Here is a 25,990-nt window from a genome sequence, read left to right as displayed (position 1 = left end):
AGAAATCATCCATGCTATCATGGGACTTTTTGCTCTTCTTGGACTTGCTGGACATCTTCCTGTTCCGGGTCTGGATGCCCTCCTTCTTCATGGTGAGCGGTCGGTTGATCTGCGAGGAGAGAGACGGCAGACTTTTAGTAATGGCCACGGGACCGTCCCGCTTGCATAAGACATTATTTTGATTTTCATACCACATCCAGAGGAACACATTATTGCTAAGAGATCAGTCCTTTTCTGTATATTTTAGAAGACTTAAATCCAGTTATGTTTCTTTTAGGTATTAACTTAATCTCAGATGTTTCTCCTAAAAATTCCCAATGAGAAATAAAATAGACACAAAGGAGGCAGCTGTTGATATATGGTCAAATTAATGTGGATAGCTCAGATAATTTGGTCTTGGAATAATGATCTCATAATGAAATTTCTGACTTTTGATGTGTATCTTGGCAAATCGGAGCACAGTTTGAGACATAGTAAGAAACATCTGAGAAGTCGACCTTGTGTCTTTTCAAGCCTGTTTTGACTTTCTTTCCTCTGTGAAGAATACTTTCAAAAAGAAGATAATGTGAAAAATGTCTTTTTTATGTACATACAATGAAAGTCAAAGGAGTCCAATGTTGTTTGGGACCCAATGCATGGACAAATACAGTTGAAACATTCTTTCATTTGTGGTCCACAGAAAAAATAAATTCATACAGGTTTGGAACGAGTAAATAATGATAGAATATTCATTTTTTGGGTGACATCCCTTTAAGCAAAAGCCATATTCTCTCCATCTAATCTCTGTAATTGCTGTCTTGGAGAAACAAATGAGATATTAAACAGATCTCATTTACAATTTCTCCTTCTTACGGGCAAGTTGAAAGCTGACACCTCTTTAAGTCACGGTTTCTGGGATTAGGATTTGGTCAAACAATGAGGGTCACTTTACACACTCATAGTGAGACCCTTTAATTCTTTATTGAGTCCAAGCATGTTCTGATGGTATGTAATAGAGTTTCATTATAAGACAGATATATCGGTTTCTTTGTTCGAGTGAGCGTGTCTGTACATACAAGTGTGTATGTCGGGTCATAGGACTAGGCTGGATTTAGCCTCTGGTTCCCTGACGCCAGGCATGGCCGGTGCCAGTCTTGCCAAAGAGAGAAACCCCAGACTCTGGCCAGCCGGGTTCAAGCGCAGTAGCACTGCCACATCAGTCTGCCAAAGCCTGCTACTTTCACCCCATAATTGGACCGTTTCTTTCTCTCTCTCTCTGTCTTAAAACACTCTAGATGCTTTGCGCAAGAGCTATTAAGTGATACTAAGAAGTATGTTAATGCGTCTGATTGTTTTTGAGACTTTAAGGCTTAAACTGTGAGCTTTCTACTGTTATTTCACCATTTTGATTTATGAAAGACTGATAAAACCCACAAAAATGTGAATGTGAAAATGTGAGTGTAAATGTTTTAAATAACCACTGTAAAAAAAAATGATTATCAATAAATTATGACAACATGTTTTCACATTGCTTTAACTCATCAAAACAAGTTAAGCAACATTCAACTTATTTTATAAGTTATTAAGATTCAACTCATCTTTTTAAGTCAGTTTAATGTAACTTAAGTTGAAATGACAAACATTCAAGTTGATTGTACTTAAAAAAAAAATTAAGGCAGCAACTTTTTTATTACAGTGTTGAATCTAATCATTCATTTCAGCAATTTCTAAATTTGTAGAAATGCACTCATTTGCTAACAACGAACTGAATTATATATAAAAAATACACTCTGTTCTTTACATATCTGCACTGACGCCTGTTATCGGAAATCCCATATTGGCCAACCACTAGTGTAAATGTGAGTGCCAGTGTGTGTTTGTGAGAACTCACACCCCAAAGCGAAACTGTTAATTTGAAACATCTCCATTGGGAATCACAGAAAACACATGCTAATAGCTGTCGGCTATTAGAAACACTCTTATATGTTGTTCAGTTAAACTTTTTTGGGCTTATAAAGACCACATCAAAAAACTGAGAAAGAAACGGGCCAGAAGTCTAACCCCAAACTGACAGACATACAAATACAATCACAAATCAGTTCTTATGACAAATCCCTGTCGGCTCAATGAGAAATGGGAGTGGTAGTGATAATGCAAACATGCGAGTTAGTGAAGTACACTCTGGAGAGAGCTTAATTTAGCATGCAAAATCTGGAATTTGATTCAAAGCAGGCCGACCTTAACAGAAAATGGGACGTACCAAAACAAACTAATTTTCCAATTATCCAAACTCTTGGTTGTTTCGAACGATAATACGTGTTATTCGTTTCTCTGATAACCTAGGTCAAGTTTAGGGGATTTTTTTTCCCCCCGAGTTCTTACAAAACAGTCAAAACCAACATGGCAAAATGATTTAAAAGGTTGCGCTTGCGTGACTAGTAGGGGAGTGTAACAGGACCGTGGGGCCTCAAAGTGTGATGATACAGGATACCAGAGCTGATTAGGTAGAATGAAAATGTTCCCCGGCATATGTTTAACATAGAAATACCACCAACTGAAGTGTAATTCAATAGTACAACAGTACTAGCAGTTTAAAATAAATAATAATATGAGGAAGAACAAAACAAATCTCAGTGGATAATTGACTCGAACGTCTTGCGACCATTGGGGAATGTTTAAAAAAAAACGTTTTAGAACGGGTTAAGTTGTCCCAGGGGATCGGAAATCATCACTTTGAAAAACATTTCTGCCTTAAATTTTTAAGTACAATCAACTTGGAAGTTTAAGTAATTTCAACTTAAATTACATTAAACTGACTTAAAAAGATGAGTTGAATCTTGTATAACTTGAACATTTTTTAGCTTAATTTGATGAGTTAAAGCAATGTTAAAACATACGTTGTCATAACTTATAGTTCATTATAATCAATCAGACAGGCCTTGAAAAAAAAAACGCAACAAATCGGAACTTTTTCGTTGGGAAGATAAAAATGAAACGGGTGTGATGGATTATTATAATGGTCCATTAATATAAATTTGTAGTCATTTTTGAGTAGTTAGTTTCACTTCTCACAATGTTGTGAATGTTGTAAAAGAAAGAAAGAAAGAAAGAAAGAAAGAAAGAAAGAAAGAAAGAAAGAAAGAAAGAAAGAAAGAAAGAAAGAAAGAAAGAAAGAAAGACAGAAAGACAGAAAGACAGAAAGAAAGAAATGGCATGACATGAAAGGTGCCATCATGCAAAAAGAAGATAGAAAATATCTTACTAGATAAGTGTAAGACAGCTATGGAGCTTACATTGTGTAATTTGTAATAGAGGCCGCAGGCATTGCAGACGGGATCGCCGTTTGCATTTCTCCGCCACAGTGTCGTCGTGGTCGTTTGACAGTTTGCGCATGAGGTCCCTGCTCGTCTGGCAGCCGACTGATGGACACACAGAAAGAAAAAGAATCACAGTTATTACACTCATAATATAATAACTAAAGATGATGATTATATTCCTACAGTGCTAATGGCCCCCAACCCTTCTGTTTCCTGAGCTTGCAAATGTTTTTTAAGCGATGCAGGACTATGTGAGAGGAAAAGAGTTCTCCATAACACTGGTGCCTTAAACTCTCGGGTAAAAATAGTGCCTTGCACACATGCCCTCTCAAACCTAAATATTTACAAAGGACATGAAAGCGCTGGTTTAAATAGTGCCCATTAAAAGCTGATGACATTTTCCCGTTAAATGATGGAGAAACAGCGGCTCTGCATGAAATGGATCCACGTTTAAACATCAACCTTCAAGTTAGATATTAGCCATCTTTATTCACATCAATGTGCTGCACTAAAATAGCTTGCTCTAAATTAACATGCATTGATTAAAAGCAGTTAGAATTATTAATTATGAGCAGTTACTGACATAATCAATTATCATAAGTAAAAAAAAAAAAAAAAAAAAACAATGGGGGGGTGGGAGATTCAAAAAGAAATGCAATGAATTTGTAGGGATCAGCAATATGTTTTAAAAATGGACTGTAGAAAGAAAAATCATGCTGCGTTTAGGGTTAATATACAGAAATGCTGAAGTAATGACAAATTATTCATTAACGCGTCGTTGAATTCAATTTAAAGGCGTAAGATTGATTGACATAGTCGAAGCGTCATGTTTGTGTCCTATTATGATTGGCTGGTTTTTATTGTTTGTTTATTTTTCTCGTTTGTGCGGTGAAAAATGACAGCTATAACGTCCGAGCTTATCGATCCAGCGGTATTTCAAAATTCAGCACCGGGGCCCTTTTAATACCGGGTTTCGGTACCCTAGTTTCAACTGAGAAGGGTCTGGTTTTAACCAGGCTAACTCTCTGCCGGCAGCCAGACCAAGTGTCTGGGATAGAACACAACAACCAGAGGATGAATCAACTGAAGAGGAAGAGATGGATGTTCAACTGTTGCTTCAGTGCCATGATTACGATGCAAAACCAGAACCGTCAGCTTTGGATATAGCATGTGAGAAAATAGAGGCCCAGCAGCAGGTGATAGAAGAGATGCAAAAGCGAATGGCTGAGGTTACACTGAAGCAGTCGTTTGGCTTGGAGAGGTTTTTAGTATCGGATGATGACATCAGATTCTATACCAGGTACGTATCATGTCATATGATACTTAGCTTGCATACTTCTGTGGTTATGACTTTCTTGCAGACCTAGATTGTGTTCAAATCCATTCATATGAATCACAGTAGTGGGCAGAATATTCAGATCCTTTAATTCAGTAAAAGCACTAATACCACACTGTGAAAATACTCCACTACCTGCATTCAAAACCTTAATTATGTAAAAGTATGTAAGTATTATCAGAAAAATGTACTTAAAAGTATGAAAAGTAAAAGTACTCATAGTGCAGTAAAATGATCCAGTTCATTGTTTTACTATTATATGTTTATGGATTAATATTACTGCTGCATTAATGTGTATGTTTCATTTTACTGCTGTAGATGTTTACGGTTGAGATTATTTTTAACTTCTTTATATACTGTTGCAGGGACGTCACTAGGATTGGAAGACAGGGGGGGCTTAGCCCCCAGCCCCAGGGTATTTGTAACTCGCGTTTATAGAAAATCTTACAGTGAATTTGAGTAAAAAACAACTATGTATGTTTAGCTGTATTTGTCTTTTCAACCCCGTTACCATGGCTGGACTGGCCATTGGGCATACCGGGCATTTTCCCGGTGGGCCGACGTGCTTTTTTTGTTATTGTTGTTCTTATCATCAATTTGCGGTAGCTCCAGCCCCCCAGCATCTCTGTCCTGTGAGAACCACATATCTCAGCTTTGTGATGATGCATTTTACAAACATCAATAAAGGTTTATGCTTTGATTTAAAGGTAATAATAATTTTCTTTCACTTTTAGATTTGCCAGCTACCGCCACCTACAGGCATTTTGGAGACAGATTGAACCTGCAACAAGGAGAATAAAACGCATCTCTGTAGGCAGCCTAGGCTCTGAGATCTGCACACCAAAACAGTTGGTTTCACCACCACTCAAAACCAAAAGGTTTGTTGTGAGGTTTTCGCGTGCAGCCGTCATAGGCAGTCGTGCACGAGCGCAAAACCTCACAACACCCACCCCTGTCTGTGATTGGTTGGAACACTATTTATTTTGGTTTTGAGTGGTGGTGAAACCAACTGTTTTGGTGTGCAGATCTCAGAGCCTAGGCTGCCTACAGAGACGCAGGTTTTTTTGACGGCATGCTTATGGGGCGCGCACCTAGCGGATCGTTAGGAAAGATTAGATGAATGTGATCATTTATGTTTTGGCCTGAAATCACTGATACATCCTTTAATCATTTTGTTTATAAAAGTAGCTTGCTTGCTGATAAATCTGCATCCGTAACAACACAACTGTCTAATTCAATATAATTAAAAACACATACAAGTGGTCTCAGACTTTTGGACCCCACTTTACAAACATTTATGATGACCATGCAATGATTATCATTTTTACTACTAAGACTTGTTCCCCCTGCTCCCCACAAGAGCCGATGCCTTCTGATGATTGATGAACTGTTCCTGTTCTTGGTGTACCTTTCACTGGGACTGAAGGAGAAAGATCTGGGTGATCGTTTCGGTATTCACCAGTCCACCGTCAGCAGGATAATCAAAACCTGGGTAATTTTTTTGTACACCTTATTGGGTGCTGTTGGGATATGGATGTCTCCTGAGACAATTAGAGCCACGATGCCGAGTGTATTCGGCAAATACTCTGACACCCAAGTCCTTATTAACTGTGCAGAGATGAGATGTCAGATGCCTTCATCTTTACTCTTACAGAGTGAGATGTTTTCACAGTATAAATCCCACACTACCCTGAAAGGAATGATTGGTGTGTCACCACATGGTGCTGTTACTTTTATTTCCTCACTGTATTCCGGCTCTATCAGTGACAAAGAATTGTTCAGGCAATCTGGCATTATCCCTCTTTTGGATAAAGATATGGCTGTAATGGTGGCCAAGGGATTCAGAATTGACGACCTAGTGCCTTGCAAAGTTTACAGACCACCTTTTCTGAGTAAAAAGTCACAGCTATCTCATGGCGAAGTGCTGGTCACTCGGGACATTGCACAGTTAAGGATACATGTGGAGAGGACAATTAGGCGCATCAAAGAGAACAAACTGTTTGACACTATTATCCCTCTGTCCATTTGTGGCAGTATCAACCAGCTTTTTGCAGTAGCCTGCCTCCTAGCAAACTATCAAAACAAGCCACTGGTCAAAGCTTGGGCCAAATAACTGTTAACCTCACTGAGCCAGTCTCTCTGGATATTAATACACTGAAAGGTCAATTCTGTTCCATTTGTCTCTCTTTATAAACAATAACACTAGCCTACATAATTTCAACGAACTGGATTCTCTGATGTAGATTTGACATATGTATTCCATGATACATGTTTATGTAGCAATACAAGTTATATTATGTTTGACTTTGAGTGATTTAATTTGTCAAAGTGCCAACTGTTCATTAATTGTCCCCCTCTCTATCTCTTGTAATAAAATGTATGAAATCAAACCATGCATACAGTAAAATATTGTATATGAAATCTGAAAACATCTTTTATAGTCACCATGAGACATTTGTATATGAAATGATTTAATTATTTTTGTAACAAATAAATCAGAAAAAAAACTTTTTTCACTCCTTTGTGTTTATTGCAAAATACGCTGTATTTATATAACCTATTTATAAAACAATTATGGTGTAACTTTGATGCAACTATTGCTTCAGGCGATAAAGAGTTTGGCTGACCTAAAGAACATCCTTCCAACAGTGATGCATGAAACATTGAAATTGCCTGTAAGAGCTCCTCAAATATAGCTATGTTTTAATTTCTAGATGTAAATGACAAACGTGAACTGTGAAAAAAAAGTCACCTTGCTTGAAAAATCTGAAGCCCCCACCTGAATTATCCTGCATCGATCAGTAAGATCTTTTGGAGACAGACAGTACTTCTGCATGTACACTGTAAAGTAAAACTGGTCCACCCTCTTCTCTGATGACTGCTTTTACCGCTGAGTCAACCTGGGTCTTCCTGAGCACAAATCACAAAATCACACCATGCAGGCTAGTGATCAACAGTTGACCCTGCAGCTGCCAGTAGTAAAAGTGTTTTTTACGTAGAGCCAAAGTGCCATCCTGCATTTTAAGGTATTTACAGTCCACATAGTTCTTCACATTAGGGCACTTTATCTCAACCAGTCCAAACGGTGGATCAAAAATCAAGCCATCTGGCGAGGCACCAAGCCAAGGGGCATCTGGGTGGATGACGAGGCCACAGGGTGTATAGTTGACATTTTTCATCTGGCAGTATTCCCTTGCCACCTCAAACTCCATATCTGCACCTCTTCTCATTTCTGCAGTCTGCCTTGTTCCTTTGAGCACTCTTTCTGCAAGAGAATCTGCAGAGCTCTCTCCCCTCACAAAACACACCTCTCTAAAACGTGAGGAGGTGATCCTAGGCCTGCGGAGCTGATGCCACTCCTGGTCTGCTGCCTGCTCTCTTGTCGCTGCCTCAATCTTATAGGCCATGTCCAGTGTAACATTCAAGCTTTTAAGGTGGAAGTGCTCCTGCTCAGTGCACACATGCACACAGTCTGTCGGGGCAAGCCTGTACTCCCCAATAGGCAGCGGTGGGTAAGGTGGAGGATCCTGGTGCATCTTTACTGACTTTGTGGGCAATACAGGCTGCTGGTATGAGAGCACACTGCCCCTTTGTGCTAAGCCAAAAGCTGTCTCAACAAGGGTCTTCTCGTCACTGATGCCCATAGTTGCTGCTAGAGGTTTCTCTCTAATGCTAAAGTCTTTGTACATGTCTTCCATCAGTAGCAAAGACATGTCTAGTGGGTCCCCAACCAAGCCCTTGTAGAGTGTACTACTGTGAAAGAATGTAATAGTGTTAGTAATATTAGTTTTAGTAGTGTAATTAGTGTTAGCAACATTTGCAGGTTACTGACACCTATGGAATCTTTCTTTTTATTTGTGTGTGTGTGTGTGTGTGTGTGTGTGTGTGTGTGTACACATAAGTCTGTGTGTGTATACTGTATGTATGTATGTGTGTACATAAGTGTGTGTATACTGTATGTATGTATATGTGTACATAAGTGTGTGTGTGTGTGTGTGTGTGTGTGTGTGTGTACACATAAGTCTGTGTGTGTATACTGTATGTATGTATATGTGTACATAAGTGTGTGTGTGTGTGTATACATATTGTAGACTGTATGATGCAGTAATTGCAATAGCATCTCTCTACCTCACCTGACTCCTCCTTCTGTGAGCCGGTTGAGTCTTGGTTTGCTGATGACCGTTTTGTTTATTGGCCCAGGTTTCACTCCCTGACAAAAAAAAGGACAAACAACATACAATCTTAACAATAGGAGACAATAAAATTGAAAGGACCCCCCCCCCACACACACACACACACACACACACACACACAAAACTAACTAATCTGGCAAAGTATATTACAACTGCCTATGTTAAAACAATGAGAACAAAACAAAATTGCATTCAATTGCATTGCTCTCCAAGGTTCCTGACCCTTTAAAAGTTGGACTTGGCATTGACATATTATTCTAATACATATGTGTATACTTAAATATCACTAATGCCAGGAGTATTATTAATAATAATAATAATAATATGTTTATTTTCTATAATATGTTCTGTTCCTTTCTGAGGACTCAAGGTCACTTTACAATACCGGTAATTACAAATACACATAACATAGAAATGATATATAAACTGTGAAGGATAACATAGTAGAAGAGGGACAGTACATATTATGCCTAGGAATTGTCTAAACACTTACCGCGGTTCTTGGCTTGTGCCATTGCTGCTCTGTCTCAGTGCAGGTGTGGACAGGTGGCACAACCTGCACATTCAACTGTGAATAGTGTGCAGTTTGAAACAGCAAAGCAACTGTGTGGTTACACATTGCAGTGCCAGCTACACATGAGCACCGATTTGATGCGAGAATGACAGGGTCCGAATCCCGAAGCACTATCTGTACAAAAGTATATGGAGAATTGTTTTTACAAACATTGACACAGATTTGAGAATGTGGTTGAGCTTTAATGTATCATATCTGAGCAGTGATTCAAACAGATGCCACTGATTTGAGTAACAGTCTAGTTAGGTTGCTGGGGCAAGTTTGGCAATGACATTAATACAACAAACACAATAACAGAATTTGTTCATGCTGTAATAGAGGGATTTTTATAGGACATATTATGAATAACATGGAAAGATGGCACTCAAGAATCAAGGATGTCCAATCAGAGTTACCCCAGTATACACATATTTTAACAAGTAGACAAAAAACAACATTGAACTTGGAACAACTGTGCATGCATTTACCAAGCGTCTCAAGACTAAAGCAGCTCCTGCAAGTCTGTCCATGGTGATTAGACAGTCAAGGGGACCCGCTCATGATCACTGATTAATCTACTCTTACTGTACCCCATACCCTGAGAGGCTTGATAAATACTGTCCCTGAACTGGAACAGATTGAGAACCCGAACAGAACACCCAACCCATCCCTAACGTTACTCTCAGGCTGTGGTGGCTTCTCGTTTTTCCTCATAGATCTGTGACTAGCTGCCCTGATGCTGACAGCACCAGTCAGTCTGTCTTAGTTTGATACTGGTGAAAAATAAAGTGAAAACGTGATTATGTAGGTATTGCTAGCAATCATAAATTTGCAGAGCGTGACATTTTTTTCTATCAAAAAATGGTTTTTGTTTTGTTCTATCAAAAAATGTTATTTCTATCAGTTCAGGTTAGTAGTTTAATGTTATAGTTAGTTTAGCTACCATAGTGACATACTGCATTGTTCCCGTTTGGGAATGCTAACATGAGCTATCGCTAGCAGATACAAACCTTCATAGTCAAATATGAATGAAGAGGCGTATAGCTTAAACCCAGGGCTTAATTTGAACAGGTGTTGTGCCGAATTTCGACCCCCTGCCAAATTATTACCCCCCTCGTTGAAGTCAGTACCTGATTGCCTAATCCTAACCCCACCCCTAATCCTACCCCCTCCCCCACAACTAATCCTAAACCTACCAATACCAGGGGGGTAATAATTTGGCGGGGGTCGAAATTCGGCACAACACCTGCACCTCCTGTGTCACTATGGAAAATTAATTTCCTAAATGAAAAAAAAAGATTTACTGTTTGTGTAGTGTTCAATGTTTATGACTTGCCCGCTTGTTGTAGTTGAGATTGCTGTTAGCCTCGATCGTTTCACTCAGGGGAAACATGTCAAAAAGATTGCTTAACTTTTTCAAATACACTGGCCAGTCAGATCCCAAACAAGCAAAAATCGTTTCCGCTGATCAAGAATGTGGAGACCACGGTGGACACAGCAGTAGCCTAGTAGTATCGACATAATATCCCGTTATTTCGACAAAATAAGGGGACATTCTAATCTGCATTAAGCCACATTAAGCGTTCTTATAATGGTTTTCTATGGGAGGAAAATGCTTAACGTGTAATCAGGCCCGGAGTGGGTAATCGGGAGAATCGGGAGTATTCCCGGTGGGCCGCTTCACTTTTGGGCCGGTCGAGGAATTTTTTTTTTTTTTTTTTTTTTTTACATTTCAATGTCACATTAGTTACATTAGGATACACACCTTCCGCATTCTGCCACCACAGCGCGCAACTCAGCATGGGTTGTACCATGTGAGGGAGTTCTCCCCTCCCCTCCTATAGAAATGGTTGTGTCCATAGCCCGTCTTTTCAAAACGTTTTCTCGGGAGGCTACCGCGGCTCCGCCGGCGCCTACTGATAGCTGGGCCGGCCGTAACGGTACGCGTCAGGGAGGATGGATGGGAGGAAGAGGCCAGGAGGTAGGCTATGGAAGCCTTGTTTCCGCCACAGAATAAAACATTTTAAAAGATAATTGCGACTTTTTATCTCGAGTTTACATCTCGCAATTCTGACTTTTTTTCTCAGAATTGCGAGATATAAAGTCAGAATTGCCTGAAATAAAGTCGCAATTGCGTGTTAAAAAGTCAGAATTGTGAGATATAAAGTCAGAATTGCCTGAAATAAAGTTGCAATTGCGTGTTATAAAGAATTGTGAGATATAGAGTCAGAAATTGCGTGATATAAAGTCGCAATTGCTTCTTATAAAGTCAGAATTGCAAGATATAAAATCAGAACTGCAGGAAATAAAGTCGCAATTGCTTATAAAGTCAGAACTGCAAGATATAGAGTCATAATTGTGTGATATAAAGTCAAAAACGTGTTATAAAGTCACAATTGCGAAATATAAAGTCAGAATTGTGTGATATAAAGTCGCAATTGCTTATAAAGTCAGAACTGCCAGATATAGAGTCAGAATTGTCTGATATAAAATCATAAAACGTGTTATAAAGTCAGAATTGCAAATTATAAAGTCAGAATTGTGTGAAATAAAGTCGCAATTGCTTATAAAGTCAGAACTGCAAGATATAAAGTCAGAATTGTGTGATATAAAGTAGCAATTGCGTGTTATAAAGTCAGAATTGCGAAATATAAAGTCAGAATTGCGAAATATAACGTCAGAATTGTGTGAAAAAGTTGCAATTGCTTCTTATGCTTCTTATAAAGTCTAAGTGAATTATTATTTAACCTTTACATTATTTGTTAACCCATGGTATTAATACTAACTACACAATAGTACGAGCTGAACTGTTGCTTCATTTATCCAATTTTAAGAAAGTGCTCATTTGGAATTCCACCATGGAAAAAGTGGGCCGGTCTTGGGCCTGAAACTCCCGGGCTGAAATGTGGCCCCACTCCGGCCCTGCGTGTAATTGCGTTCATATTCTGGGCTCATCTGATTTTTTTGTACATAGCATAGCCTACTTTGTTATGATTTTAGTATCATAATGATTAATAAAAGCACGCACAATTATCCGTGAACTTGATTTGAAAAAATACCTTTCAACTTGTGTGTGCAAAATTCAGAATTAAATGAATGTGCAGCAATTTGTACAAATAGAGAGTAGCCTATGTAGGCCTATACTGTTGTAGCCATTAAATAAGCGCATTTAGTTTCATATTTGTTAAAATATTATAATGTTATTTTTTTTCCATCTATGTTGATTATAAAATGTGAACAGCACGAGTAAGATAGGATGCACAATATGAGATATAGAGCGGGTCAGACATGATTTTGACCACTTCATCAAGTTTTGTTTTGTAGAAAACATTTCTTTAAAGTGAATTTCGTTTTGTATAAATTGTATCTTAATTTTAATCAATTTTTCATCAACCAATTGCCGGGATTTAATGAATAAAAAGAAAAATATAACAGACAATCATGGAGGCGCCCACGCGGTCACTTGCATTGCACGTGAACTGGACTGGAGCACATCTCATCCTAACTTAACGAAATTTAGCGTATGCCTCACACAGACATGAAAAATACATCAAATACACAAAGCTTGAAATGTCTTTAAACGAAATAATTCAAAACGAAAAAAGAAACTCTCTGATTATGTAATTCATTAGGCCTATGTGCATTTCTCTCCAGGGCCGTGCACAGACCTTTTGAGGAGCATGTGTTGAAACTGAAAAAGGGAACTTAATATAAAAAAAGGGGGAGGGGCCTTTTTTATATATATTTTTTATATTAAGATTATTTAGTAAGCCTACATAAAAGGAAGAAATGGTCACATCTTCATGACAAATTCAATAACACTAAATAATAGTCTCAAAAGCTTTAGATTTATTCACTATTAATAGCAACCATAATAATAATAGATAATTTAGATATACAGGGTTTCAGGGCCTCTTTAGCCCTAAAGCCCTAAAAAAAACATGTTTTACTACATTTATACCTGTATGTGAAGACGAGCGGAGAGTATAGAATACTATAGATTCAAAAATAGCAAGATAGCGAATACGTGCATATTAACAGCCTTGAATTAACCATAATTTAATATCATTACCATAACATAATTAAATGTTAAAAAATTAAGTGTATCAGCAATCATAAATCAAAGAAGAAATTTCAGAAATATATACGAAACAGCGCGGGGGCGCACCTGTGCTCATGATTTTCCGATGGTAAAAACAAATTATAGGCTATGTTGTTGTATTACTTATCAATATATTGTTAACATTATACAAAAGTCAGACTCAAATGCAGTTACGGGGTTTTTGACCAGCGAATGTGTGTAAATGTGCATTTTATCCGTCATTAAAATGGTGCCGGCGGCACCACATTACATTTTTATCAACAGGTTACAAACTAGTTTGTTTTAACTATATGGGAATTCAGTTTTTCCTGTTTTAAAATACATTTGGCCAAAATCTCATTTTATAAAAGATGAAATGCTACTGTATGCACAGGCTATTTAAGTGTGCTATGTGGCTATGACTAGATGGCAAATGCTAGATCTCTCTGTCAGGTCCCACATGTCTCAGTCAGACATCAAATAAATAAAATATGAGCCTTTATAGACATAGTGTTTAGTACTTAGGCCTACTCAAACAACAAGATCTTTGTTTACCCTTGCAAAACTTCATTCAGCGGCTGCTGCGGAACTTCAGTTAATTCAGTCAAGATAGAGAGGGGGCGGAGTTATCAGGCTTACTGAAAGTTTGAGGATCAAAAAAGATTTACACAAGCTCTTTTTAAGAACTTTCATTGGCTAAATATTTGTAAAATAGACAGACAGACGTAAAGGGTGACCAATAGCATTGATTTATTGAAGAAAAAAACACCACCACCAAAAAAAAGGGCACTTCGGAGTGTAAGGTCAAAAGGGGCATGTGCTCTGCACAGGTTGAGCCCTACCTGTGCACGTGCCTGTTTCTCTCTATAGGCGCGTTCACACGGAGATGGCGATCGTCAACTTCATCTTCATGCAGCCGAGTCGACACTGTCAGAGAAAACACTTGTTTATTAATAAACAAGTCAAATAAAATCAATACACGTGTCACTGGATTTACAAATGCACATCTTGCTTGTTGCACGCTCACATATTATGTCGAAATAACGAGATATTGTGTTGAAATAACATTATTATTAATAATAGCCTACATATTTTAGAATATTTGATTGAATGCTGAATGTTGCGCTTGTTCAATTTAATAAAATTAAACTTTAATTGTGATCATTAACATAACTAAATATTAAATATTTAGTGGCCAAATTTTGCGCAGCTCCCCCCGTCAATGATATAGCATCCCCTCAGCACATGCGTTAAAAATTCTCTGGCGCCGCCCCTGCAGAGAAGCTACGTAGGCAGTGTAAATTTTTTTTTTTTTTTTTTTTTTTTTTTTTTTTGTTCCGTTACCTCTAACCCCCGTTTTGAGTCGCCGGATCCACCCCCTCTGGTGACACCCGTTTCGCAGAATGCGAATGTAAGTTGCGCATAGAGCCTATTCTTAGTATCTGAATTTTTTGTGTTTGTATCTGAATTTTAGGCTAAAGTAGCTAAAGTAGAAAATCTACTTTAGCCTACTCTTTTCCTGCCATTGACTGAATTAAATGGGAGGAGCTAGAGCTCCAACTCGCTGGATCTAGTGGGCGGGGCTTGAAGTGCTATCAAGCCTGTTAATGTGAGTGCAAGTTCAAACGGAAGGAAATGTTTGTTTTGATGCGCAAGATGCTGGCACAGGTAATATTGCCCTATTTTTCTCTAATATTTGTCATGATTATGATTGATTTTTTTCAGCATGGTCAGTATCGTTTCTGTGACAAACGGCATTATGTAAACAATAAGAACATTGCTCACACTATGTATTTGTTTCTAAAAACTGTTGAACTTTGTATCTATGTAGGGGAGAGCGGGGCACAACCTAACGCATTTTGACTTTACCAGTTTGTATTAACCTACTCAGGGTTCAGAGTATTTATTTTTTCCCACATTAATTTCCCACATGTCAAGTACAATTATGTGTTTTTTTTCATCAGTGTATTGTAGTCTCCCTGAGGAAAAATTCGATTCATTCATTGCTATAGGAAAGGAAGAATTTTCTAAACTCGTTAAATCATCTAAATCGCCAACTTGTATGTTAGACCCTATACTGAATAAGCTACTGAAAGAGATCCTTCCAGGGGTCATAGATCCTCTTCTTAATATAATTAATTAATCTTTGTCATAAGGATACGTACCAAAAACTTTTAAGCGGGCTATGATTAAACAAATTGATCAGAATTAGTAAATTACAGGCCGATCTCGAATCTACCTTTTCTGTCAAAGATACTAGAAAAGGCAGTATCTTCACAACTATGTTCCTTTTTAGAAAGAAATGGTATCTGCGAGGAATTCCAGTCAGAATTTAGACCGTACCATAGTACTGAGACAGCTCTCATTAGAGTCACAAATGATTTGCTCTTATAATCCGATCGTGGTTGTATCTCTCTATTAGTGTTACTCGATCTTAGTGCTGCATTTGACACTATTGACCACAACATTCTTTTAAATAGACTCGAAAATTATGTTGCCATTAGTGGAATTGCTTTAGCATGGTTTAAATCATACTTATCTGACCGTTATCAGTTTGCAGCAGTAAATGAAGAGATGTCTTATCGATCACAAGTTCAGTATGGAGTACCACAAGGCTCAGTACTAGGACCGTTGCTGTTCACTCTGTACATGTTACCCTTTGGAGACATCATTAGGAAGCATGGCATTAGTTTTCACTGTTATGCTGATGATAATCAGCTCTATGTTTCTTCACGTCCTGATGAAACTTACCAATTCACAAAATTAACAGAATGCAGAGCTGATATAAAAAACTGGATGATTAGTAATTTCCTACTACTTAACTCTGAAAAAACAGTGATTCTACTTATTGGACAAAAAACTTCCTCACGTATAACCTAGAATACTGTATAACACTTGATGGCTGCTCTGTCAAGTCTTCGTCGTCGGTTAGGAACCTGGGTGTGCTCTTTGATACCAATCTTTCATTTGAAAGTCACGTTTCTAGTATCTGTAAAACCGCATTCTTCCATCTTAAAAATAGATCTAAATTATGTCATATGCTCTCAATGACAAATGCGAAACAATTAGTTAATGTGTTCATGACATCAAGATTATTGTAATGCTCTTATGGGTGGTTGCCCTGCATGCTTAATAAATAAACTACAGCTGGTCCAAAATGCAGCAGCTAGAGTTCTTACCAGAACCAGGAAGTATGACCATATTAGCCCTGTTCTGTCAACACTGCATTGGCTCCCTATCAAACATCGTATCAATTTTAAAATATTGCTGATTACTTACAAAGCACTAAATGGTTTAGCTCCGCAGTACTGGTAGTAATGGTTGAGCGAGTGTATTATAGTCCTTCACGTCTATTGCAATCTCAAAATTTCGGCCAGTTGATAATACCTAGAATATCCTGGCGGTAGATCTTTTTCCTATTTAGCACCAAAACTCTGGAACCGTCTTCCTAACATTGTCTGGGAAGCAGACACACTCTGTTAGTTCAAATCTAGACTAAAAACACATCTCTTTGACCTATACACATAACACATTATAAACTTCTATAATTCAATGTTAGGCTGCATAGATTAGGTCAGCCAGAACCGGGAACACTCCCCATAAATCCAGATGTACTCATTACATCATAAGAAGAATGGCGTCTACGCTAATATTAGTCTCTCTGTTTATCCTGAGGTTTACCGTAGTCCGCTGGATCCAGGGCATATCCAGATCTGATGAAGGACCTGCTCTTAGACATGACGACAACACAGTCCTGAAGTGTCAACCCTTTATATCTGTACAGATAAAACGTTGTCAAAATGGAAGCGATAAATAATTATGTATTATAAATTTTTAAGGCCAGACAAGTAATTTGTTTTGGTCAATTTGTAAAGAAAGACTACACACCTGCACACATATATTCAAATGCGCATACCTATAGACTAAACGCGTAATACGCATGTGCACACTGTCAGCATTTTCACAGGTTTGCGTTTTTAAAGCTGGCACAGAGATATATATATATATATTAAAAAAAAATATATATATATATATATATATATATATATATATATATATATATATATATATATATATATATATATATTTATATATAATTTTTTATTTTTTTTTTAGGCTTGCAAGGCTTGCAACTTGGAACCTATTTCAAGGTTTGCGTTCTCGAGCCACCAAGGCACTGTTGTTGTGCGAATGAGCGGGCCGTAGCACATTAAGGGTGTTCTGTTAGAACGGTGTCGTGTTAGTGGCCCCTGAGTTAATCACTAATGATCTTTGCAACGGAAGTGAATCGATCAAAACTAACTTTAGCTGGACAATAACTTTATTCTAGAGCTGCTGTGAAGCCAAAACAATCTCTGTTACTTTAATTTCCTATTATCACTGTAAAGCTGCTTTGAAATTGTTAAAAACGCTATATAAATGAAGGTGACTTGACTTGACTTTGTTTCATTAATACAGTGTATATTTTTTCTTGATTTACCCTGAAAGAATGGAAGTGAAATGTGACAACATGATCTAATCCAAAAAAATGTACAATACAAACTTAAATATTTTCTCAATAAAATACAATTAAGTAGTTTTTCATATTAAAATAATGGCATTTTTTAATAATTAAAATGTTGTTGTTGTTGTTTTTTTTTGTTTTTTTTTTTGACAACCAACACACTGGAAAACACAGCTATATAACTAGTTCAAAGCATAATAATAATGAATAATTTCTAAACATCGACTATCAGTCTTTATTCACCTTCTTCTCATGGTTTCTCAATAAAATTCATAAAAGTATAGAATTGAATATCATAGTTCTAATAGGGGCACATTGTAATGCAGAGTTACAACATGCCCCACCGACACAACAAGCGAAGTATTAAAGAATGATCTTAACTGTTAAATAACATATTGGAGATTAAAATAATATCAGTTCTATCAGGACCACTATCGTCAAATACGATTGACAATTAGCATACAGTTTGGATTGGCGTTATGGTTCAGCTCTGGGCAAGAACTCCCTGTTCATCCATGCAGCCTAGCATGGATAAGAGCAGGGAGAGCAGCAATAACCCCCCTTGGGGTAAACATAACAGAACCAACATGAATGTATGCAGATATCATTAATTCAAGATTTTAAAGTACAACATAATTTGAGAATTTATTCTGATTCAAGGGGAATCAGAATGCCAAATCCTGACTGGGCGAGAGGAGGAGCTGAGGATGGAGGAGGGTAATTAGCTCATGAGAAACGCGATAGCTGCTGATAATACTGAAGGAGCTTATATATGTATACAGTGATAGGCGTCGTATTCCTATAGGTAGACGTGGACCAGCTGAGAGTCAGCTGATGCGAGCTTGACTAACGTGACCTGTCAGAACTGACGCTACGCTTGATATTTGTCTAATTTTAAATAATAATAAAAAATAGAGATGAAAAATTAACATAAGATTTTTACTTTTTACTTTTGTTATGGTTAAATAAATATTCAGTGATATCTTTCAAAGATCTTTGAATTTTGGGCAATTTTTTCTCAATATAGTGTTGATATGGCAAGTAAATACACTGAGTTTTGTCATGCTAGCATGTGTGGAAGTATTTAAAACAAGTGTGTTACAACTAACCCCGCGCTAGTTTGTGCCCCGCTCACCCCTATTATTTTATCTTTATTAGGATGAATAATTTCATTGTTTTCCCCACTTTAAAAGTCACTTTGAATAAAAGTGTCTGCTATATGATTATGTAAATTACTAGACTTAATAGGCAATGTGAAATCTTACTATCTGTGCACCCATCCTTATTTTTTGCATACTCCAACAGGCTAGTTGCAATTTATTTTGTTAAATTATAAATTTAAATGGAATATTGACTGTAATTTTGGATAGACTCAACCTTCATGTGATAGGCTATGTATTAAGCTATTTTAATGAAATGGAAACAAGTAAGCAGTCCAGTAGTCTAAAACCAGACATATGACTTCCCACACTAGAGGAAAAAAAAGATTACAAATGTGGTCTGAGATTAGTGAGGCATCCTCTCCAACAACATTTGGGAGAAATGTAATTTAATAGTCACATACTCCACTGTCCTAAGTGTTGAGTTGGATTTATTTGTTTCTATTAACCTAAATTAGCTTAATGTGCATCTAACATAAAATGAATCTTAAATCTAGATAAAATGTTATAAGAAGAACATATAAAATAATGAATATCATAAATATATTTCAAGAACACAACACTTTTTTTCTACACAACATTTTAATGGTATAATATGATTTAAGAACATACTTCACATACAGAACAAAACTGAATCACTATTTACATTATAGTACCCCACTGGTAGATTCACATTTCTCACTACAGATGAGTTTACAAGCAAAGAGTACACAGAACCAGTTCTTAAACTTTGTGATAGGTGCCTACTTTGTACTGGGAGGTGTACTGGGAGAAATGTGATTAATATTTCAAGGGGTAAGAAAATAACAATAACATTAATAATCATGTCGAGACAGTGATAAATGTAAGATTGAGATTTTATATACATCTCAAAGTTCAGTTTATCTTTAAAGAACAGTTTTCTTACCGTGAGATAGAAGTTGTAGGCTACAGTTAGTTCTAACGGACTATACCTGCGCCTGCACGGCCTCGCCCATTAGATCCAGCGAGGTGGAGCTAGAGCTTGGGCTATCTATTTTCACTGTTCTACGGTAGGAGGCGCTATTAACCATCTTCTGAAAGAGTACATAATCTCAGGATAAAAAACAAATTACGAATAAAACAAATAATTACGCAAATATAAATAACGATCATCAAACAATAAACAGCATTTAAATCAAAACTGCCAAATATAGCCTACCGAATGAAATCTCGATCCCACGAGGGGAAAGCGACTTTGAAGCTTTGGGGGTGTTGATGGACTCGATCTACTCCATTTGTGTTTGATCATCGTTCTGAATCCGATCCGGCGTTTTGTTTTAATGAAATATATACAAACATGTTGAAATAAAAAAAGTTGATTAAAAAAGAATGCCTGAAGCTATAGAAAAAAACAAAGATTTAAAGTAGGCTACAGTATATTTCTCAAGTAGCCTATAAAAAAGTAATACCTTAATACTTAATAGTATGATGTTATGTTCAGTTAAAGAAAACTTACAAGTAAAAACTAGTATTTTTTGAGAGTACTTCAAAATGTACTTTCATAAACTAAAAAAAAAAGTGCTTTAAGTATTTTACTAGTAAACTATAAATATATCTACAAGTTCACTTGAAGTATAGTTGCAGTACAAATGAAAAACTTGTGTACTCAAAGTTAACTACTTTTACACTTAAAGTATTTTATATGCTAAAAATGGGCCAATTTAGTCCCAAGTCGTTTGAAATAGTACACAGAACCAGTTCTTAAACTTTGTGATAGGTCCCTACTTTGTACGTTATATGGTCTTATTTCAACACTTGCTCTATACTGCATGAATGCAGAAACATGCAAGCAGGATGTGCTGAAGGATGTGAAACAGTCATTGGCTGTTGTTGTATTATGTCTGTTTTGACGTAGGCCTACTTATAATAGCTGTGTTTGTAAAGCTCCACCTGCAGGCTTTTATTTGACTTTCAAATCTCTCCAGTAAAATTACAACAAACTCATCTTGGCAGATATTTTCACTCTCATTTTCCAGTTCAATCCATCAAGAGAATAAAGACACAAGACCCAGCTGCATGATACGCCAATAATGCGACTCCGTCAGAGTGTTCATTTCTTCCTTTTTGGCATGTTTGTTGGCTTATCACTGAGTGGGTATGTAAAATATTTTTGAAAATCCGTTGCTGATATTCTCACACTTGTTTTCAATCTATTTACTAAATGTAATTGTCATACTTTTGTAGTGAAATTAGTGACTAACAGAATTTGACGTTTATAAATAATACTTAAAGCATTTTGCCTTTTTTCTTTTTAAAAGACAGCTCGATAGTTAGTTGTTATTTGATCACTGAGGGAAAATGTGTTTTCTGACTGCTTTAAGCTCAGATCTCCCTAAACACAAAACCAGTAAGTATTCATTACTGAATGCAGGTCTCAGAAGACATGAAGTGTTATTCTCAAAGATATAAGTAATCATACAGACAGCCAGTGAGGTTATCTCCCTTTCCTCATGTTCCATTCATTAATGAAACTTTAATGCCTATGTGCTGTTCATATGTTCTAAGTATTTGTGTATTTGGGAAACCAAATATGTGAACAATTGACAAAATGATGGAACATTTGAAAATACATTCATAGGTGTGTTTAATGGGAAATTGGGGATGCTCTTAAGTAAAAATGATTCAGTAAAGTCAAATAAAACAAATATGCTTTATAAAGCCACGTATTAAAAGGCAAGAGGTTCCTGCTGAAAGTAAAATACAGTGGTACTAATGGAGCTTATAGATGAGACCCTTTTTTTATTGGTTTAAAATAGAAGACAAGCAGCAAGTTCTCAGAGTGTTTATTTCATTTGTTTTTCTACTACTGTTGAGCTAATGGGTCATTTTCCATCATGTATGTATGTAGCCTATAAATAATTTCATCTGAAATATTCTGTGTAATTTTATGTAGATAGAAATGGACAATATTCATGGCATGTGCCAAAAATGTTAAAGTTTTAAAGGCTCAAATTGTGTGTTATATTGTTGAACACAAAATCTAAAGACAACACCACAGGCTAATATTTAGTTTGAGCCCCTGAGGTTGACAAACTACATTTTTGAAGGTTCAGCACCTCCCTCCACAGACCATTGACAAGGGAAAATCTTAAAACCTATACTTCTACTAAAAAGATTGTGAGGGTGTCTACACACATTTCCAAAAGATCTTGGCTTATTTGTTTACAGTATGTCTTCTCTCACAGGCTCATTTTATTGAGTTACACTTCCAGTTGGTTTAGGTAAGTAGCCTACTGTATATACGTTTATGTGAACATTAAACATTAAATTTCAGTCTGAATAAAACAATGATTAGTTTTATTAAATTGTCACATGTAACTGCTTTAGTTCGTATAGTCCAATTATTGTGTAAGTCAGACGAACAGATAATACAATTGTAGCTCAGTTTCATTCTACGCATGCTCCAGAATCTTTTACATGTTCGATAATTATCATGCCTTGTGTCACGTATAAAGACTACACAACTACACAAAACCCTGCGCTGTAGTTTGATTACAGTGCTGCGATAAGGTCTTTTGTGTTATACAGTCTATTCCTGCATAATTGTGTTTTGGCTTGCAGAAATCAACAAAAAGACGAATTAAGGTAAGTACTCGATGCATACACTCATAAATTAATTCTCTCCTCAACTTAAACATAAAAATCTCATGTGCACACTCGTGTGTGTGTGTGTGTGTGTGTGTGTGTGTGTGTGTGTGTGTGTGTGTGTGTGTGTGTGTGTGTGTGTGTGTGTGTGTGTGTGTGTGTGTGTGTGTGTGTGTGTGTGTGTGTGTGTGTGTGTGTGTTAATACACAGTGGGACAGACATTGTTTCTATGACACCATGGTTAGCCCCAGTTGTTTGGGAGGGAACCTTTGACTCCATACTGATTGACTCTATCTTCAAACAACAAAACATCACTATAGCGACCACTGTCTTCGCTTTGGGAAAGTAATAAAGTTACTTCTCAAACTCTCAAAATAACTATTTTTCTCTCTGTCTATCATTTATTAATATTCTTGGGTGACTTTGTAATGTCTTTAGATTATGGAATGGAAGTACTTTGGGCCAAATTACACCTTATATTCACATTCTCATGCTGGCTTCCTGTTACAACAACAGGACCAAATTTGCATCACTGTTGTAAAACTCGTTCACTTTGTTTGGAGCATGATTGCTTGGAGCATGATTGCTTTGTTTGGAGCATGGAGCATGATTGCATGGTTTTTAGTTGTGGTTACACATAACCACAACTAAATGCAGCCACATAGATAACGCCATTTGATCTTCACACACAGAGTCAAATCTATATCTTTGAATCTGATACTGCATTTTTGTGGCAGAATCAGAGAGATGTCTGATTTTTTTCAGCAGCCATTACTCCAGTCTTCAGCGTCACATGGTCTAACAGAAATCATTCTAATATGCTGATTTGATACTGAAGAAATATTTCTATTATTATAATGTTGAAAAAGCATACACACATACAATTTTTATTTTTTCAATATCTGTTCCTCACTCTTTTTCAGATACACACGTTTCCTCAAAGAATTTCTGGAGTCAGCGGAGGAGAATTACTTTGTTGGATTTCGAGTGCATTACTACTTGTTTACGGATCAACCAGGAGCAGTTCCTGAAGTAAAGATGGGTGAAAATCATCATTTGACAGTTCGGAGTGTTCCGAGTTTGGACAGATGGCAGGACATAAGTATGGGCAGGATGGAAATACTAGAAAAACTAATAAAGGACGAACTGGCCAGTGAAGCTGACTATATTTACTGCCTGGACGTGGATACAAAGTTCTATGGCCGCTGGGGGGCGGAGTCTTTGGGGCGTCTGGTCGGTGTGATACATCCTTGGTTCTTTGATTATCCAAGAGATCAATTCACATATGAGCGTAGACCAGAGTCTAAAGCATTCATTCCAGCTGGGGAAGGTGATTATTATTACACTGCTGCTGCATTTGGTGGCTCATTGGCTGATGTACATCATCTCACCAAAACCTGCCGGGAACAGCTGAACATTGATGCTGCAAACTCCATTGAGGCGATATGGCACGAGGAGTCTCACTTGAACAAGTATTTCCTTTATAACAAACCCAGTAAACTGCTCTCTCCTGAATATCTGTGGCGGGACATCAGTATCAGTGCAGCCCAAGTAAAAATTATTCGCTTCTCTCACGTAGCTAAAAACAATGCAGAAGTTCGTCCAAACTTCTAGCAAGTTTTATTTAACATCATGGTTCACAAAAAAGCATAATTTCCCTATCCCTTAGTTTTGAGACATAAACTGGTTTGACAAAGCATTGTGAACGATATGTAGATAACAAATCTGGGTCAAAAACACATTGCAAGCACATTAGGGTTCCACAGGGAAATCAGTTTTGAATTTGACTGAATATGTTGAATACTTTTGTTAAATCCTGATTAAAAAATGTGTCATAATAGTTTTCTGATGTCTGATTGATAAGTTAATAAAGATGCTATGTGTGTAATTTAATGTTCTCGTGAGCTGTGAATCAGTAATGAAAAATCAGTAATGATGTATTTAATTTTTTAGAAAAGCCTTTCTAGGGACCCGAGATGCAAATTTACTGTCCCTATATAAATAAACTTATAAATAAATAAATAAATAAATAAAAATGAAGACCATATTAATGTTTGTCTTTGGGGATTGTTTGTATATTGTCGTATTATTAAAGTAAACAAGGCCGCTAATAATGTATTTTCAATAATTTAACCACACTTTGAATATCAGGTAGCCTATTGTTTAATTCAATTAAAATTTATTCCTATAGCACTTTTCACAATTTTGCATGGTTGCAAAGCAGCTTAACATAAGTAGTTACAAAAGTAAAGATATGTAATTATGACAAATTAAGAAAACAAGATAGTCCGTTTGAAATGGTGAAAGAAATTCACGTAGCCTATAGGCTACTTGATCAGAAGTTGTATTACTTTAGTGTATTCCAAATATACTCCTGTAGCCTACTCATACACTTTTCCCATTAATGGCACTTTAATGGCCCGTTGCACTTTGGGAAATGTGGACTGCAGCCCTTTGGGCTGTCAAAATATTATGAATTATTAAATGAATTATTAAAATGATCCTGGCCAGTCCTCAAAAATGACACAAAAAGTTAAAATGTCAAATAAATTCAGAAACGTTAACTGCATTAAAAGTAACAATGTAAAATGTATTGAAATAATTTCAATTCATGCGTCACATTTAGCCTAAATCCGCAGCGTAAGATTTCCACCACTAGTCTTCATGGTTCTTGAGCCCTATACCTGTACGCCCACGGCGTAAGTCATTTCATTGCGTTTTACATCAATAGCAGACAGTTCTGCAGACCATTGAGAGTTGAAGGCTGCCGAGAAATCTTACGGATGTTTTTTTTTTCCATTCGCATGCACTGAAACAGCACAATAGTTCCTACATTCAATGTAGCCTATACGTAGGCCTATATCTCTTACCACTCACTGATGTTTTCTAGATATGTGAGATACAGCTATACTGGGGGTTGTCTATAAAATGCCAGTAAAAGGCAAATTTTTTAATTGTGCCATTATTTATAAAGATTACTTTATTGTATTTGAAGCACACAAAAATTATTTCATCAGCACACTTCAATTGAATGCTATTGCAATGCGTTTTAAAATCAATAAAAGTAAAGGATAGTATGACCTCAGTTTGTTATAACAAAATAATATTATTAATTAATTATAATATCAGTATAATATTAATGTATGTTCAACACTCTTAGAGTGTAACTGAATTGCAATTGTAATGTCACCAAAATACATTTAAATTTTCTGAATTCTGCATTTCAAAACTTAGGTGCTTAGTTTAGTAACTAAGTAGCCT

At 36.8% G+C, this 25,990-nt stretch overlaps 2 protein-coding genes across 5 annotated transcripts; one reads left to right on the top strand and one right to left on the bottom strand.

Annotated features, from left to right (window-relative positions):
* Positions 1-7,148: 7,148 nt before the first annotated feature.
* Positions 7,149-9,507, bottom strand: LOC308691504 (uncharacterized protein). Its single transcript, XM_081366812.1, has 3 exons — positions 9,319-9,507; positions 8,766-8,842; positions 7,149-8,385 (listed from the first exon to the last, which is right to left on the bottom strand). The coding sequence occupies exons 1-3, from the start codon at positions 9,442-9,444 to the stop codon at positions 7,554-7,556; spliced, it is 1,035 nt and encodes a 344-aa protein (XP_081222938.1). The 5' UTR covers positions 9,445-9,507; the 3' UTR covers positions 7,149-7,553.
* Positions 9,508-14,990: 5,483 nt separating this feature from the next.
* Positions 14,991-24,740, top strand: gbgt1l1 (globoside alpha-1,3-N-acetylgalactosaminyltransferase 1, like 1). 4 transcript variants are annotated; one of them, XM_081366816.1, is made up of 6 exons: positions 14,991-15,127; positions 21,121-21,239; positions 22,330-22,365; positions 22,706-22,729; positions 22,940-23,074; positions 23,653-24,740. In XM_081366816.1, exons 2-6 carry the CDS (start codon positions 21,175-21,177, stop codon positions 24,341-24,343), a joined length of 951 nt encoding a protein of 316 aa, XP_081222942.1. In that variant the 5' UTR covers positions 14,991-15,127; positions 21,121-21,174; the 3' UTR covers positions 24,344-24,740. The 4 variants fall into 4 exon arrangements, with proteins under 4 accessions (XP_081222942.1, XP_081222943.1, XP_081222941.1 ...); XM_081366815.1 differs by having other exon boundaries at positions 15,083-15,127; positions 22,673-22,729; positions 23,653-24,620; XM_081366817.1 differs by lacking the exon at positions 22,940-23,074 and having other exon boundaries at positions 15,026-15,127; positions 22,673-22,729; positions 23,653-24,620.
* The last annotated feature ends 1,250 nt before the right edge of the window (positions 24,741-25,990 follow it).

The sequence above is a fragment of the Scardinius erythrophthalmus genome (genome assembly GCF_964197995.2).
Source record: "Scardinius erythrophthalmus genome assembly, chromosome: 5".
NCBI lineage: Eukaryota > Metazoa > Chordata > Actinopteri > Cypriniformes > Leuciscidae > Scardinius > Scardinius erythrophthalmus.
Note: the sequence above shows the minus strand (reverse complement) of the source record. Positions and strands in the feature narration are given on the sequence as shown.